The sequence below is a fragment of the Neolamprologus multifasciatus genome, chromosome 10 (genome assembly GCF_963576455.1).
Source record: "Neolamprologus multifasciatus chromosome 10, fNeoMul1.2, whole genome shotgun sequence".
NCBI lineage: Eukaryota > Metazoa > Chordata > Actinopteri > Cichliformes > Cichlidae > Neolamprologus > Neolamprologus multifasciatus.
Genome location: NC_140448.1, coordinates 10,772,169 through 10,791,418, shown reverse-complemented (window position 1 = coordinate 10,791,418; position 19,250 = coordinate 10,772,169). Strand labels below are relative to the sequence as shown.

At 41.1% G+C, this 19,250-nt stretch overlaps 1 protein-coding gene across 1 annotated transcript in view; it reads right to left on the bottom strand.

Moving 5' to 3' along the window:
- abr (ABR activator of RhoGEF and GTPase) overlaps positions 1–18,403 on the bottom strand; it is a 123,858-nt gene extending 105,455 nt beyond the window's left edge. Inside the window, exon 1 of the mRNA XM_085173636.1 lies at positions 17,315–18,403. Within this exon, the coding sequence (XP_085029762.1) occupies positions 17,315–18,131 (817 nt within the window). The 5' untranslated portion in view covers positions 18,132–18,403. The remainder of the gene's footprint in view (positions 1–17,314) is intronic.
- Between the last annotated feature and the right edge of the window lie 847 nt (positions 18,404–19,250).

Here is a 19,250-nt window from a genome sequence, read left to right as displayed (position 1 = left end):
AAAGTGAACTCTTCTTCCAAATCACAGAGACTCTAAGTGGAAGCAACAATGATTCACATCTACAGATTAACTGCTACACACACATTATATTCGAATTTCACTGCAATAATGTCAGCGTTTTATTACCGTTAAATTAGTTATGATATATATGGATATAGATGCCAATCAATAAACTCACTACACTACAGTCGTCTACACTGTAAGGAAGTCCAAACATGCTCCTTGGAGACTGATGATGACATTTTCTCGAGATGTGTGTTTTTCCCACACATCCCTTTGTTTTGGGGGTTGGGGGAGATGGCAGCAGGGACGAGCAATGACGATGCATTATTAAAAAGCCCGGAGTGCACCACTGATGAATGTGCGCCTATTAAATGAGAATGTCTGAGATCATTGTTTTATTATGTGTCTGCTGGTCGCTTTATTTTGAAGTAAAATCAAGCGCAAAAATAAGTCATTTGTCTCTCGGCCGTTGTCATAATCACTGCTTTTTTCTCGGTCCAGCAGCTCAAGGTTTTTACCAGTCCTGAAATATGGTCAGAGTCATTCATCCAACACTCAGTTCTTTGACTCCATTCCTGCTCCCTCTGTGCTCCATGAACGTGTGTTATTAAAGTAACACCAACTCTTAACAGCCTTCTGTCCAATTCACAAAGCTTTTGCCTACACACACAAAAAAAGGCAACAGAACGCACGTGTGTGTGTGTGTGTGTGTGTGTGTGTGTGTGTGTGTGTGTGTGTGTGTGTGTGTGTGTGTGTGTGTGTGCGCATCACAGCATGTGCTTTGGCAGGCGAGATCCACTGTCACCTTATTTGTCCTGGATCTCACCCTTAACTCCTCCACCGTCCAATTATTTGGAACGACAGTGTCTAGCAGACCCCTGTGACATGTGTGTGTGTGTGTGTGTGTGTGTGTGTGTGTGTGTGTGTGTGTGTGTTGTGTTAACCCATTTATGATAAGATAGAGCTTCTTTAAATACAATCCTTGGCATGTTTGTGTCAAGGAGACAGGAAGAGAAAGGGACAAAGAGATGTGTGTGTGCGAGGGAAATGCTGTTTATCTGGTGTCTGTCCAATCACAGCTTGATTGAGATGATTTCCACATTGACCTCAATAGATCAAAGTGAATTCAGCTGGCATAGGATGAATATGCTCTGCCGCTAGTGCGCTCTCTGTTTCACTCACACACTCTAACACACACACACACACACACACACACACACAGTGAAAACACATGTGGATTTGTGCAGTTTGCAGATCATTAGTGGTTATTTCCCACATATACACAGGGAGCTTATTTTATGTGTGAAACCATCCCAGTGAGGTGACAACACAACGCTGCACAATAACACAGTTTGCCTGTTTGTTTGTACTCGACAAACCTAATTGTTGCTTAAGTTGTGCCGACAAAGTGCTAAGCCACCACCGGGTTAGCGGTAACAAAGACTAAAAGCACACGAGAACGTGGAAAGAGAGAACAGCAAAGAAATCTAAATTAAGAACTGCTGCACTCTAGTGTTTAGCGTCGGTCAACACAAGCTAAGACACCCAAACAAAGACCTTCACTGTGCACACTGGATGGAAATATTGTATGAAAAGATGAGAAAATAGCTGGGTGTGTATTTGTTATTAGACTCTGTGTCAGACAAACTACTGAGTCTGTGCGCAGCAGTAATGAGTGGAAAGGAGAACATCTTCAACAGCTCAAGTTTGAGCACAAACCCACTTAAAATCTCTGCTGATAACAGTATCTTAAGATGGCACTCCTGCAATTTAGTGTTGCCCATAAAACTTGAAGACTCACAGGGGGGACGTTAACAGAAGAACAGACAAAATCAAAACAAGAGAGATTGAAATATCCGTCAGTATCAGTCAAGCTCTTAAAAAGCTGGGACCTACAAGTTTCTGCAACAGTAAAAAGAATATCAGCTGAATACCAATCTAAGGCTTAGTGTGTTGTTTTGTATCATACCTGGATATATGACAGAATTACAGGAGCACTGCTGCACAAAGCCAGTGCCACAGGACCTGTCAGAAATACGACTGGCTCCTAGTAGTACACCAGGATTAAGCTTCAGAATGGATGTTGGGAAGATTTTTATAACTGTTTTCAGCTACAAAGCAGAGATTTACCATTTCCAATGAAGGAGAATGAATGAATGAATAAATGAATGGAAAGTGAAAGTACTGTGATTCTAGACTGTGTGTTGCTTGCTTATGTTCTGAAAAGTAAACCTGGTCAACCAATGAGATGTGAGAAACATGACATTATTTTCACACGATAGCTGATTTTAACAGTGGATGCAGTAATACTGATAATGGATACTGTCTTTCGCCACTAGCTCACAGACATAAATAAATACTATAAATACAATTTCTAAAACACATTTGATTTTATTGTTACATAAAACTGCATATTAGACAATTTTTAAAACCTACACTTTAAACTTGATGTAAAACAAGTTAAAAAATAAACACACAAATCATCAATTTTATGATTTGTTTTGCATTATCTGACCAAAAGTGACCTCTTGCATTGGTCTACCATTATGTATGCATTCATAGACTCCTGGCTTTATGTAGACCCTCCTTCATTCATGTTTCTTTCAAACACTAAAGGCGGTCTTAAAAATTTGATACATCTCAGCATATTATATCCTGCAGACATTGCCTTGATGAGCTCTGCAGATTCAGCATTACTTTCACTTGAATCATTAAACAAAGCAAAACCATTAAGATCACAACCTTACAAAAGAAACACTGCTGCTGTTAAGGATGTCCACATGAGGGTGCTGTAGCCATCTAGTCCACATCCAATGGACCACCTCCCACTGGTGGGAAATCCATCTAGCATTAGGTCTCATGCAGCATACCGAGATATTCAGGTTTTACATTCCAGGGCACTTTTTCTAGAACCAGAGCAGGTACTGAAAAGTGAACCAGCATTTTTGGAAGCTATGAGGTGTTATCAGTGGTTCACAACAACCTACTGCATTCTGTCAAAGAGAGATTTAAAAATCAAGGAATAATTCAAAATGTTAGGTGTCTGCTGCTCCATAAAGCTGCATAAATACAGCTACTGATACTGTGCAGCAGAGCTGAGTGTGCTTGATGGTTGAGCTTCAGAAAGCTTTGTTATCTAGTTTGCACTCCCCCGGAGTCAAGTTAACAGTATCATCAGGATAGAGTACACCCCCCCCCCCCCCCCCCCCACACACACACACACACACACACACACACACACACACACACACACACAAGAGAGGAAACCAAAGAGAGAGTGAAAGATGCTTTGTAGAACAGTAGCAGATCTCTCTCCGTTCATCCTGATAAGTTTGTTTTGTTTATTGATAAATGCATGGCCAGAGAACCAGAGAGCCCTGCCACACATTTTTGTACCTTTCTGCTTCAACTGAAAAATAAAACAAACCAATTATTATTAGCTGAACACACACTGGCATTGAGCTTTTTAGGCTTAATGAGGACTCATTACGCTCTTGTTTTGCATTTCATATGGTGGAGGATTGCAAACGTGGACAAGTTTTAAACAGCGAGGTCAACATGTGTGCAAGTAAAACTTGTGAGCCAAAGACTGTGCTCTGCCATGCCTGGCACACAGCTTCACACAGTAAACTGTGATGCTGTAAGCACAGCAGCCCCACCCATATTATATTTCGCTTTTATGAGGGGCAGCCAATCAAAGCTTATTTCAGACAGTAGATGAACTGGGAGAATGTACAAACAGCCGGCAAAAGATATTGATTATTTCCAAGAGCAATTTCATGCAAAGCTACTTTCAAAATGGGCCTTATTGAGGGTTACTATGCACAAAAGCACAAACTGTCCACACAAAGGGAAAGAGTCTAATAAATACAGATTATATGTTTCATTAGTTTTTTTGAGTTTTTATTGGTTTTTAAAGTCTACTTTAAATTTAACTATCCATCCATCTTCATCTGCTTTATCCGGGGCCGGGGTCGTGGGGGCAGCAGCCTAAGCAGAGAAGCCCAGCCCTCCCTCTCCCCAGCCACCTCCTCCAGCTTATCCGGGGGATCACCAAGGCGTTCCCAGGCCAGCCAAGAGATATAATCTCTCCAGCGTGTCCTGGGTCTGCCCCGGGGCCTCCTCCCGGTGGGACATGCCTGGAACACCTCACCCAGGAGGGACCCAGGAGGCATCCTTGTCAGATGCCAGAACCACCTCAGCTGGCTCCTTTCGATGTGGAGGAGCAGCGGCTCTACTCTGAGCCCCTCCCGGATGGCCGAACTTCTCACCCTATCTCTAAGGGAGATGCCAGCCACCCTTCGGAGGAAGCTCATTTCCGCCGCTTGTATCCGCGATCTCGTTCTTTCGGTCACTACCCACAGCTCGTGGCCATAGCTGAGGGTAGGGACGTAGATCAACCGGTAAACTGAGAGCTTCGCTTTTCACACTCAGCTCCCTCTTCACCACAACAGACCGGTGCAGCGTCCGCATCACTGCAGCCGCAGCACCAATCCGTCTGTCGATCTCCGGCTCCCTTCTCCCATCACTCGCAAACAAGACCCCGAGATACTTGAACTCATCCCCGACCCAGAGTGGGCACTCCACCCTTTTCCGGCTGAGAACCATGGCCTCAGATTTTGAGGTGCTGATCCTCATTCCCGCTGCTTCACACTCGTCTGCGAACCGTTCCAGTGCGAGCTGGAGGCCTTCACCCGATGAAGCCAACAGAACCACATCATCCGCGAAAAGCAGAGATGAGATTCTGAGGCCACCGAAGTGAAAGCTCTCCGCCACTTGGCTGCGCCTAGAAATCCTGTCAATAAAAATTACGAACAGAATCGGTGACAAAGGGCAGCCCTAAATTTAACTAATTGATCGAATTTACTTCATTTATTGTTTTTTCACAAGTTTGAATGTGTAGTTTTAGTTAAGTATAATAATTTTGGTATATGTTAACTTACTTAATTTTACGCTTGAATAAATCAATCCCTACTTGCTTTTGGGGGGGCGTGTTTTTGTTTGCATACAAAAATTTTGTATGCAGGAAATCCCAGTATAATAGGGTGTGTTGTGTGAGAAAAAATGCACCAACAAGTGATCGTTACACATGAGAACACAGCATAACACCATGAAAACTCAACAGCACCAACAGTACACCAGGTTAAAGTCTCGTCAATATAGAGAAATCACGTCAACTGTGTAGTAACGAATAAAATAACTTAGAAAAAGAAAAAGAACATAGTCAAGGAAAGTTACACAATTAGCACGGCCTTAAATTAAATCCTTGGAGCAAACAGCGCTGTCAGCGACGTGCTCTCAGTTCCTTTGCCAAGACCTCACGGCTAAAAGAGCAATTATGACAGAGCCCCAACAGACAGCGTCTGATTCTTCAAGACTGAACCAACAGCCTGAATAAAGCAGGAGGAGTGATCCTCCTCCAGGTATAATGCTACATCGACTCCTTTAACCACTGACCCGCAGGTTCTGGGTATCTCGGGTTTCCAAATGGGACTTTACACAGCGACACTTTATACCCAACAGAAGCCACTCCTGTGACTTGTGAAGAGTAATTCCCTCCACACCCCCTCATGTATCTCTACCACGGACTTTGCATTCCTGGCAAATGCTGTGAACGTTTAGATCAAGTGGTTCAAAATGCAAAACGTTTCACCTGCTAATTGTCCATCTGTTTCCATCTCCGCTCGGCAAGAAGAAGAAGCGAAAGTGATGACTGTGGAAAATGATGTCCTTAAGAAACTGCAAACTGAGAATCTGGGTAAAGGGTGTATTAACGCCGTTGCACTTCAGTGAATGCCAATGTTTCTATTCATTTTTGGTGTGCAGCTGAAAACAAACAAACAAATGCCTTGAGGTCACAGGAGGAAACAACCGATTGGGGTTGGGGGATGGGAGATGCAAGTTTAGGTCATGAGAACATGTCCTGGCAGGTGAGAAGGCTAAAAGCCTCCTTATTATTGAAGTCTATGAAAACACGCATATATTTTCAGGTTTAAACAAGGATCCCATCTGACACAGTAACACCATCAACACGAGGACTTCGCACACCAGCAGGTTGAATGTAACAGTGTTTTCGCAGCTCTATTATTGTCAACCTACATATCTGAAATTTGGAAGTGGTTACTGAAAATTATATTCTCATAACATGCTCACTAAACTGTGGTAATGCCCTGCTATAAAATAAAAGAGGGCAGACCACATATGTCGCTAGTCCATTTACCAGAAATTAAGCTTTCTAAACATGTGGTTATGAGATGCTGCATGAAGAAAAAAGGAACATTGTTTTCTCAAGTTTTGTTCTCCCTTTTAGCCAAAGTCCAAGTCTGCAGACGTCTTCTGCATTTAGCTTCTGTGTGCAACATAGGATTGTGAAACGGGGTATCATTTACAAGGTAGAGTAAATCCAAATCCCTCAATTTCCTGCTTCTGCTGGATTAAAACTTGACAACTTCACAATACAGCCCGCTCACTGCGAATGAGTTCACTTGTAAAAATACCCTGATGCCACACGGCTGGTGCACAAATTATGTCAAGACTGAAAGAGTGATCAAATCTGACAGTCGCTGTAGTGTCTGTGTGAAATCTCTAATAAACTAACTGATAAATTCAGTTAAATATGTACAACTGTAAAAAAACAGCCAAACTGGTGTTCAGTCTAACATAATAGAGCATCACAACTGACTGTAGTTTGAAGGATGTTGTTTCGGCACCTGTTAATAAGTTTAATCGATAAACACAATATAAATTCTAACTCCCTTACATCAGTATTCTTGCCTAATCTTTAACACTTATATTTCATAATGCATTTTCCATTTCATGCCAAGCGTCACGTTTTTACAAGCAGTGGTGCTCGTGCTGATTCAAAAAATAAAAAACGGAATTAGGGTAATATGGATTTTGCTTCATAGCAAAGTTCAGGTTATTACATTATTATAAGCACATAGTAGCGTTGCGCCACAGCTGAGCAACAACAAGCTTCTTACTAGTTCACTTCCCCAATATTTTCGCCCTTTAAACTACCTCAAAATCTTTAACATCATCAAGTCAAAAATCTCTAAAAGGTCTGATTATGAAATAAAACCTCATGTATTGATCCCAGTTAGGGGAATTTTTTGGCATCGTAAAATAAAAACCAGGCTTCTATAAATGAATCTACAAAATATAGCTTTCATTCAGAGCAAATGGAAAGTGAAACACATTTCACAGCAATTCTTCTTTGGTTTTTGGGTCACTTCGTTCTATCAAACTACAATTCATACTACATAATGTCTTGGGTTTTTTTTTGTTTTTTTACTTATTATTTACGTGTAGGAACTGAAAGCAGCAGTCTCAACAGATTACATAACTTGCAGCAGGATTCAGAGAAGTGAACATTAAGTACCAGGCTGACAGCGTTTTAGAAGCATGCAGGGCTCTGTGGGTCCACTATGCACCCTGGTGTCTTACCACATTCACACACACCACACTGGGGTCTCCATGGCAGCCATATCTGTCAGCCAATCATAAGTGACCTGCCTCTGAGTGTCTCTGATTTTAGATTTAGAGCAAGTTGGGTTTTTTTTGTTTTTTTGTTGGGTTTTTTTTTTGGGGGGGGGGGGGGGGTTCCCCCCACTTTTGTTAATGTTAATAAAAGAGTTGCACTGTTTCTATGTCAGCATGCAAATCGCACCTATATTAAGACTGATGAGAGATATTTCCTTGGAAAAACTCTTGAATTGGCAGGATTTTCTCTTCTTATTTACCATACGTGACAGTAAATTTAAAAAAAAAAAAAAATCGCTTTTGGACACTAGTTGGAAAGAATAACAAGGAAATGACATTTTAAATATCAAATTATTCTAAGCTACTTTCATACTACATTAAAGTACACACAAATGGTTCTCTCCTTTCAGCTATATGAATCAGTTAACTGACAGGAAAACCACAACTTTCAGGCTCTCCTAGATCGTGCAGGTGCTCATCTTGATTTCAACTGAGAGAAATTCATGTCTAGAAGTGAGCCTGCACTTCCTGTCCATGCATTCCCCTGTGTTAAAATCCTGCTGAGCGCAATAATGTGAAATGAAACTCGGTGAGAGAGATAGCGTCGTTGTTTGTCTCCGTGTTTGTTTAGAAATGGGTTAAATGGGGGTGAAAGTAAGGAGTAATTCAGCTCAGCCCTGTCCCACAGGACATGGAAAGAAATCACTTATTACTGACTTGAGAGCACAGGGTTTTTTTTTCCTAGATTACATAAACTTTAGAAAGGTTAGCCTCTTCCTTCTCTTCTTAATGAGGAAATCTTTCTCACATAGTTGTGTCCCTGTAACAAACCCCTGAGAGGGCCACACCTTTTTTTGTTTAAATGGTAAAAATGGTAAATGGCCTGCATTTGTATAGCGCTTTTCTAGTCCTTAACGACCCCAAAGCGCTTTACACTACATTCAGTCATTCACCCATTCACACACGCATTCACACACTGGCGATGGCAAGCTACATTGTAGCCACAGCTGCCCTGGGGCGCACTGACAGAGGCGAGGCTGCCGGACACAGGCGCCACCGGGCCCTCTGACCACCACCAGTAGGCAAAAATATGGGGTTAGTATCTTGCCCAAGGATATTTGGCATGCAGCCAGGAGGCAGCCTGGGATTGAACCACCGACCTTCTGATTAGTGGCTGACCTGCTCTGCCACCTGAGCTACAGCCACCCTAAGTTCATTTAAGACGAACAAACAAGTCCAGGGAGCAACGTACACCTGCACCCAAAACGGTAAGCTAGTGAAAAATTAGGAAACAAAAGCAAAGATTGGATCCTGGAGTCATATTATTAGAATAATGCACACAATGGTGCTACTAACCTTTTTTTTTTAAATTACAAATTTAACATGCTCTCCATTTGAAATAATACACCGAACACTAAAGCCCAATGTAATGACCCCCAAATCATCTTGATGTTTCAAAGACTACTTTCACTTCTCACAGGTAGTGGTTTTCACCTAGAGGACATTGCATCACAGGGCTTTGGTTCACACGGGGCTTTGTGTCAGGTGACAACAGCTGAAGTGCGTCATTTGAAAGTGGGATTGCACTGAGAAAAATTCTGCTATGTCGAAAAAAAAAAAAAAAACAACAGAAAAAGAACACCACAAGTCACCGAGGCCGAGTTAGGTTTAACTAGCACAGAGGGGAAAGACGTTACACGTGCAGGTTACAAATTATGGTTTTGCGCATGACGGTGCAAACGTAGTGGTGTCTTACTTGCAGCATGGCAACAACTTCAAATAACATAAAACCTTCTTCACCCACAGAAGAGGAAGAGTTCTGCAGCAGATGCTATGGCCCCCACAAACTGCATATAATGTAGCCACGAGCAGAGTCTTGATGTCAAGATTATAGTTTCAGTTTGGTAAGAAATAGACACTACTGAGACAAACCGAGACATCTACAAAACATTTTTTACCATTTAATGCATTTAATTGATGGATCGGTAAAACATTAACAGCATCATCCAAAGCATCTTCAGCAGTGCCTAAAACCTGTGTGCACTATTACCTCTGTAACAATCTTTATAAAGCAGCACTTCACTTTGACTTTTGCCTGCATGCATGCACTTGTGCACACGCTGTGCTAGATGTATGAGCGCCAAGCAGCATTCGGCTTTCTTATTTGCATTGCATGTCCTGACTGTGCATTTCACGTCTCTGCTATAGAGCTAAGGTCAAGGCTTTTGCAAACAAATACAAATTTTCAGGCCCACATCCATCTCACAAGCAGGCAATGATGCTGCAAAACCCACACCTCCTCCACCATCACAGATACATCCTGCCTGCTTCCCCGCGACGCATTCATCACCAAGGTAACACAGGAACAAGTTGAACCATAAATAGGATTTTAGCTTTGAGGACTTTGACATGGATTATTTGAGTGCTTCTACTGTGAAGAGATTTCAGATTTGATGGATATAAAAAAAATATATATAAAAAAACCCCATAAGGGTAAATCATTGAACACGATATATTCAAGATATTGATGGTGACACCTAATATGTTTTTCCTTGTTATATTCCTTATATATAAAGGTTCCAATGCAGACTGGCTACTAATCATGTGACACAAGCTCAGACTGCTCTAAAACACCCAATTCCAGGCATTTTTTCTACTGCTGAATCTGCATGACATCAAAGGAAGGAGATATTCCCAATATAGTCATCTCAGACACACGGCTCTGGCCGTGAGCACTGAAGTTCCACCCACTTGCTGTTTAAACCTTTTGCAAGTGACGACCTATTAGAAGAGAGCGGAGAAGACAGCAGACAAATGATGGGCTCCATTAATGCCCAGTATAGAATAAATAAAGATTACTTTGGACTGGGAACCATGTAAAACTAGTCTAGTAGAATTCAAGATTGAAAATACAGCACATGAAATGAGCAGAATAGTCTTTTTAAACATAGTAGGAATTGTAAATTTGAGACCTCAATTGGTCATTTGAGATAATCAATTGCCAACAAAAATAAATATTCATTTATTTTAAATATTTAAATATTCAATACTCATTTTTGATCTTTTATTTCACAGTTTTACCTTTTAATTCACAACAACTGCAGCAAAGTAAAACGATGCTTATGCGTTCAATGGTTATGTTTATGGATGCTTTCATACTTGTAATTGATTTAGGTTTAGGTTTGACTGTACCTGTGTCTATCTTAGCTCTGTTGCCTAGGAAATTAGTATGACGGGGCAGCATGTGGGGAGAGATTACACTGATTTTACACTGATCATAGTTTTAAGAGAAGAGCACAAGCTTCCATTTACGCCACTGAAAATGGAAACAACATGACAAGCACATTGTTCCAATGCTGCACATACTACTTGGGACAGGTCTGGACAAGTGCCGCTTATCTGGAATAAGAAACAGGAAATTCAAAGGAAAACTAGAAATGTGGGTGCCGTACTCAACAATTATTTCCTAATAGAGTGACAAAACATGCTTATTCCACGGGCTTCTTTTCTTACTTGATGATAAAACAGGTGAAATTTCTAATAAAAATAATAAGCATTTTCTTTATTGTGCCTTTTTTTTTTTTTTTTTTTTTGTGCAGTTAGATGTGAAAAGCCACATTAGAAGCATGACACGGCAAGCCTGCCTGGTGGGGAAACTGCAGTTCAATCAATCAATCAATCAATCAAGGCTTTATTCAGCACGTGCAGGTTACCCTGCAGTGAAATAGGACACCCACCCCCACCCCCGACCTTACACACACAACACAGACATCACATGGGGATACAGGTCGGAGATCGGTAGTGTTACAGAAAAAAAAACCCCACTGAAATATACACTACAATGGGAAAGTACAAGAGGAAAAAAAGAGACCTCTACTCATGCTGGGCTCCTGGGAGGACAGCATGAGAACAGGAAACAAAAAACTCCTCTGTACAAAAAAGCACATAAATGTCCACAGCACAACATTATGGAACATGTGACAAGCCAGTTAACCGTCAAAGAATAGTAGTATAAGAAACCCGCCAGATTTTTGGAGAAACTAAAGTTCATTTGCTCTGATGAGCAAATCTAAAGAGTGTAAGGTCAGTGGAGATGCTATTTTGAAATTTAGAGTACCTAGAAAATTATCAGAGTATGTCTTTTCGAGAAGGTTTTCATCCCAACAATAGATCTGCACCTCTTTTTGTCCATGTTTCCCTGAGAATCTCTGCAAAATTGGTGTTAAAAAAAGAAGAGCAGCTATAGGTACTTGTGATATATTTGAACACCATCACTAGGAGGGAAAGGACAGCAGTTACTGCTTCACTTAACAGGAATAACTTCTAACCAGTGTTTTGTCTCTGACATCAGCTTGCTGAACTTCTTACATGGAAAACTCCTTTCTTTAAAAGTTGTTGCTAGACTTTCTCAGAGCTTCCTGTTTCAAGTGCCCCCACAGCATTTCAGTGCAATTCACTACTTCTGTCTATCATGCAAATCAGCTTTATGGAATCTCAGTTAATGACTTTACCCTCATGCACTTTGACAGCAAGAGTTGCGATATAATTTTAGGGTCATTTTTGAATTTGCCCTTAGGCTGAACTTACCCAGGTTGGCCGTAAGCAGCCACCTGAAACCTACCTGAAGTCTGTCTGTGAAGGTTCTCAGTCATCCAGGTCATCGTAGTCAAAGGAGCTTGCAAAGAAAAGCATCTGGACTTCTTTAACTTAAAGAAGTCCAGACGCTTTATTTTGCAAGCTCCTTTGACTACCTGAAGTCTATTTCCCTTAATTTGAAGAGTTTATTTCCTTTATCTGTGTGTCCTGGTTAATGAAGAGCACTTAAAAACTTGGCACAGTCACAGTGCACCCTTCAAAATATCAAAGAAATCCCCAAACAAAACATAAGCCTCATTTACACCATTGTTTCTTTTTGTGGCATTATTTTTGATACGTTGGCTCCAAATATACAATATTTCACCAAAACATAAGGGCAAGGAAATCCTCCACTTGTATACCAAAGTCACTACTTAATGAAATCTCTGGCAACGCTTGCTAATTAGAGAGCCAATAAACTGACATGTTATTGAAATTGGAGAACAGATACACACAGGCTCCATAATCCAATGAATAAATAAATAATTTATGATTTTCTGCCTTTTTTCTCCTCAAATTACACAGACATTATCATATAGAGTCTTGAGTATTGGAGATGCTGAATACCTCCTGACCATCTAATTCCAATAACTGGAACTTATGATAATATTAAAATCCAATAATATTGATTATTATGGATTTGAAAGTTCGGCTAACGTCAGGATGAACGTTTTCCATGTGGCTGATCTATTTTTCCCCCATTTATTTAAACTATTAATATGATTGTATGTCAGTGTCATGTGCGATTTGTTATTCTTTATCGATACTGTCCAAATACTTCAAAAAGTACATGTACATTATTGTACATTTTGATATGGCATTCACTCAAAAGACTGAAACACCATAACGTCATGTCTTATCACTCAGTTTTTAGAGTTACCGTTATTCGCTTTAAGCATTTTTTAAACTACTGTTATAAATAATTATCTATGTCTAACAGTTAAAGAACTTCACATTTAAATACCTGACATCTTAAAAAAAAAAAGAAGGCGTTACACATCTGAATGTTTTCTTTCCTGAGCTGCCAGATGCTTAACAAAGATACGTGCAATAGACAACAGAAACAGGAAATAGCCCTCTCAGAGGGCTCCTTCTTCTGGCAATGCGACTAGAGAATTATGAACTCAATTAATATGCAGGTCGTTCAGCTTTCCTGCGAGATATAAAAACAATTTTCCTATGGAGATCAAAGCGGTTATAGGCTAAAAATAATCTTTTTTCCTTTAATATGCCTGCGCTCAGTAAAGATATTTCTGAATTACACTGCTTTAAATAGCTGGGAGAGCTAAAAACTGGACTGTGTTCATCACTTCTAGCAGGAGTATACTGTATGTTGGCATGTGCAGACTGGACTAAAGAAAATCAAATACCCGCAATGACTATATTGAATTCAAAGACCTATTTTATGAATTAAAAATAAATAAATTAAACAACAATGCTTACTGAAACACTGTCACAATAAGAATGGATTCCTTTCAGGTTTCAGACCAGCGGTGCTGCGAATCAGAGGTGAATCAGGAAGAATACTGAAAAACCACAGCGTTGGACAAAGACTCACATGACCTGATGGATGACCGCTTCCTAGGAAATGCACACTACACAAAGGCATCAATATGAGCAACACCCCTGGCATTCGCCAACAGCTTGTGCGTATGTGCAAGTGGGAGTAAGGGGGCACTTCATCCCATAATGCTGAGTGACCAGAAGGGCAGATGACTGTTGTTGTTTAGATTATAAAAGGTGACCTTAAGCCCCTCTACATCCTCCCACAGGTTCACACACCCTCCCCATTGTTTTAGCCACAATTAAAGTCTTTCCACTGATTATCCCAGTTGTCAGAACAAAACATCAATATCCTGTTGGATAGCAAAGATGGAATAGATTAAGAGGCTTACAGTAAGTGGTTTTCCTTACTGACCCACAGGTTTATGGGAAAATGCATCCCCTGACCTGTTGCAATGGAAGAGCAAACAGCGTGTGATGGTGAAAAGCTCAGAGGTGTTTTCTGCTCTTTTTCTCAAGACCATCAATTCCTGTATTTCAGACACCAACCTGCCTCTTAACGCATAAGACCCCATTTAACAACGTCGAACACATTCGTGTGTCTTTGACACAAAACAGCTCTTAAAAGAAAATTTTCCATTTTTGCTTCAATGAATTTCAACTCCAAATGAAGCAAAGAGTAGTGCCACAGCGTCGGTACTTATAAAACAATGCCTGTTTGTTACTTCTCCATTTTTGGCTTCTGACCCAAACTTTAAAAACTGCCACTTTTCCAAATCCCTGCGCATCAGCCAAACCAGTCAGTAACCACCAAATCAATGAGCAGAGCCATAACAATGAAACTGTGAGCTTACAATTAGTGTCAAGCGTTCCATAATCCTTTCATATTTAAAAGAACAGAACAGACTAGGGAACTGGGGATGTGTCACAGTGTATTAAAAAAAAAAAAAAGCCTTCCTCAATCTATTCTCATGTTTAAGTTACTCATTCACTCCTGACTCATGACAAGCAAACCATCTCCATCAGTATTGCCAAACTTCTTAAAACAACACCACAGCAAGACATGACTCCAGTTTCCTGGATTAGTATTTAAATTATTACTTAAGATCAGAGTCTTTGCTTCCAAGTAAATTATTTTCTTAGAGTCCTGCCCTACAGTTTACGAGGGAATTTTTGACCACTATGAGCGCCTCTGATGAAAGGACGCCTTAAAGAAAATGTTCTGCGTCGCTTTTTGTTGACAGTTGGACGAGTGGTCCGATGGCATGTGTTGTAAATATGAAAGTAGACATAAAGGATGTTTGTCCAGTCCAGCACACAGACAGGAAATATGAGGAGACATATGCAAGGAACTGCAAGCACCTCTGCAGTTCAATATTTAGCACCTCTCACGCCTCAGATACAAAGTGTCACGGGCGAGTGTTCTCCACAAACCTTTTTTCTTTCAGAAAACATCTGTGCTTCGTCCCTTTTGTCTTTTATTCATATTTTGTCTCCCTTCTCTCTACAATTTCCCACTTTATTCTGCTTTCCTGTTTGGAGTTTTTAGAAACCACTGCCTAGCCCTTACCAGAAATTATACTGAGGCCTGTAAGAGTTTCTTACAGGCCTCAGACACAGGAAGAGACAATGTGCCACAAACGGCATAAAGACTTGTGGCAGTGACATAAAGTAGCTCAGTGCCAAGTTAAACAAATCTTAACTTTGAGGTGCGACCTTTAAGTGACTAACAACAGCACGGAAGAAAAATCTTGACTAACTTTAAACCACCTTGTAGCCTAAAGCTCATCACTGACGTTTCTACAAATAAAGACACAGCCCTAGCTAAAATAAGATAAGCTGACATTATATACGTTTACCAGAACCATGCATTGCAGCAGTGAGATGCACAACATGCACAGCCACCTCTATGCTGGTTTTCTGGTTACTCATGCAACTTGTGAGGTGTTTCAACTCCTGAACTCACTGCGTCAAACAGCACTTGCATGACATCAGAACAGGACTTTAAGTCCGTTTACAATAAATCCACTGACTAACATCCCAACATGCTCAATATGACTCATATCATAAAAGAAGCCACACTGTTCAGTGCATGTGGCTGTATCTATATTTACCACCAACTAAACTGAAGCTCCTTCAAGGGTGATGGGACACTATAGACCTCTTACATATCGCTGATATAGAAAGGGAACATTTTGTCTTCAAGGTCAATATAGACAATGTAGAGTACTTCACACAAGTGAAGATGGTTTCATTTAACCGGTAACCTTCTAATCTACATGATTAAAAAGCCAGTGGTATGCTCGAGTGGGGCTTTGCAAAGGAAATCCTGTCCTTATCTTTACACCTACTGCTTACCTTATCCTGCATTAGGTCTGTTATAACATTTGGTAGTTCTCCTTATGTCTGATATCTACAACACCACTTAGAGCATTTAGTTTATTATGGATCTGTTCCTCAGCCACACTTATACAGGGTTTTGTTTCATGAAATCCGCTCCATCCAGCAGAGTCGGGTAGTCATACGCTGATAAACATTTTCTTCTTGATCAAGCAAAAACAAAATTAATAAAGTAAAAGTACTGATCTGTTATGCAGATCTCTATTATTTGAAGGTAAATTCAGCTTAATATTAACTAGGGTTTGGAGTTACATGCAAGACACTTAGTAGAAATACAAGTCATGGCACAAATCTGACTTGTGTGAGAACATTGAAGAGCAGTTATTAAGAGAAGTTATTCTAGGCAACTGTGTTGCTTTATTGACCTTTGTTTTTTTTGGGGTTTTTTGGGAGGGATGTGGGGGGTGGTTATATTGGTAAATGAAACAACCTGAGCAACTAAGGCGTAAACATAAGTCAGAACACAGAAAAACATATTTCCAACAGAACAAGTGTGACATTTGATCTAAAGACCATACCCTTTGCTTTTTAAAGAATGGCATTTCCTTGACACGCCCCATTCAGGATGCAAAAATAAGCTACTGGAGACTACAGCAGAGAAACAGGTGTTTGCAGTGTGCATTTGTCCAGGACAATACTACAAATATTTTGTAACAGCACTCAGCAATTAGTTTGGCACATGGTAAACTTGTTTTTTCTCCGTGGGTGAATCTGAAAAGCTAAAATGGGGTTACATGAATACACCTCGTCTTGCGTTTTAAACAAATAAAGATCATCTCTAAACCAGGGACATTCGTGCTAAAATACAGACTGATTTTGTATAATTATCACTGACTAACATAAGTGCATTTGCATCTGCTGAGATTTCCTTTATTTTCACTGTGGAAGGAGGAAGTAAGAGCCAGAAACCGATGAATTGCATAACACTGCTGATCAGCTGTAAATGACTGAGTACTGGAACACAAAATCAATTGCAGTACTCACACTGGTTGCTTAAAAAAGCACCCTGCAAATAAAAACATGCCACATTTAATTCAGTTTGAAGTAAGTTGCTACTTGTAGATATGATTTATGGAGCCTTGTGTCTTCCCTTCCCTGACATCAGTGCCTTTGGCACGTTTAAAATGCTTGACTACAGATCCCATCTGGCCTTTACACTATAAATCCAGAATTAAAGCCTAGCTTAGCTGCCAATGATCTTCCAACCAGGCCATTTCATGTAGTAAAATCCAATTTACATATTGCACTTCTTATTTATAGCCATTACCGGCGGCAGTGGTGTTGACATTACCTGCGGAAGAGGAGTCATCGTGGTCGGAGCTCAAGTACCCATCACTCCTCCTCTCTGGGGTGCTGCACCCCGAGCCTCGGGAGGGTCTGCGTTGAATGTGGGGGAAGGACGGTGACAGTCTGCCATCATCGGAGTCAAACTCCCTGCTGTAGCGGAAAGGCCGCCGGCTGTCCCGGTGAGCGCTGGAAGTCTTCTGGCCGTCTCTTCCCGCGATCTTTGGTGCCAACAAGTTATTCCTGACGAAATTTTCATTCAGCTCCAAATCCTCATATTCCCGGTCGCTGCCTTCCTCGTTGTCATTCGCACGCTGGACGATGGCAGGGGCCGTGTCCACTCTACAAAACACGGGCTTCTGCGGCGGAACCGGGATAGGGACTGGTTTGCCCATCTTGCCGCTGAACCTGCCTCGCTCCCGGCCGAAGGAGCTGGTGAGTCCCGCTGTGTTGCTACCCGCAACGTGGTGCTTCATGCCACCGGGGTCCAGTGCCTTCATCCTCCCCTCGTCACGCTCGGCGTCCCGCCGCGGCGGTTTCCTGATATTCTCCGTTTTGGAAAAGGTCGACATGTCAGCGTTAAAGTTTTCATCTTTGCCTTCAAACCTTTCCGGGTCGTTTCTCTTCTGTCGGGCCACGGTGGTCTCCAGGTAAATCACCTTGAATTTCTCCTCTGCCAGAGCCTTCTGGAGCCTCTTCAGGTTGGCTTTGCATGTGTCCAGCTCGGACTCGATGTCCTCTACAGAGTTCAAATCCATCTGGGGTATTTCTCCGTCGGGAAATTCTTTCCTCCAGTGTTTTTCGAATTCCTCCTGCTCCCACATATTGATGTTCACGCGGGGCTTCACGCCCGTCGCAGTCTTGTCATGCAAGTCAGAAAATATTGAAGCTAACTGTTGTCTTCACCGACACTGTCGCGTAAATCCACGTTCCTTTCTCACTTGTTTTCCGGAAAAGAAAAAAACAAATAAACGGTATTAACTTGAGCACTTTCTGACCATCTTGCACCTCCTACACGTAACTGGCGCACGGCGCACTCCTGCGTCTAATGCAGACAAGTTTGCCACTACGCTGAAAAGTTTCGAGACTTCCTGTATCCAGACGTGGTGCGTTCAGGTGCCGCTGGGAGAATTAAAGCGGCCATGGTTTCGTGACAGCATTATCCAATCAATGCCGCGGATTCTGAAGTGGGTGTGGGCGGTATAGCCTGGTGGCAAAAGAAATGTTTAAAAACAAGCAAAAAGAAAAAAAAACCCAAATAATTAAAAAACAATTATTATAAGTATGAGGGCAGGGATGTTAGAATATTATAACTCATGACTAATATTTCCACATCGATTGCTCACACTGTATCTGCGGATAAACTAACCAGTTTTACTTGAACGCTATTCTTGAATTTCTATTCACACCTTATAATAATAATAATAACATAAAAAAAATCCGACAGGATCTGAATGCAACAAGCACTGCTAAAGGAAAGCAACCATGCTTGGTGGTGCACATTTAAAAGAAATTATATTCCAGATAAAGGTTGATCTGTTTGGTAGTTTGTATCTTTGCCAGTTCAGTCTATTGTGAAGAAACACTGCTGATCTAAATATACTGTCAACTTGTTTCTATTCTGTTGTTTGTGGTTTTCTATTTTAGCCACACTGGTGGTCTGTTGAACAAAGATGCTGAACAAATCTTGTTACAGTGTTGACACATTTGAAAAACCTTTAATGATATACAGGAAGCTCAAAAACCTGCAAGATGCTTTAAGTGACACAAAAAAATTAATTCCTCCTGACCACATTTCAGCTGCATACACAGGCACACTGGGCAGCATGTAATGTTGCAGACCAAGCAGACCTTGAAAGCAGATGTTTGGTTTGCTTCCCTATAGCTACAGGTTTCGGTGGTTTGACATTAAGGAAGGGACGGATGCACTTTTTTTTTTTAAT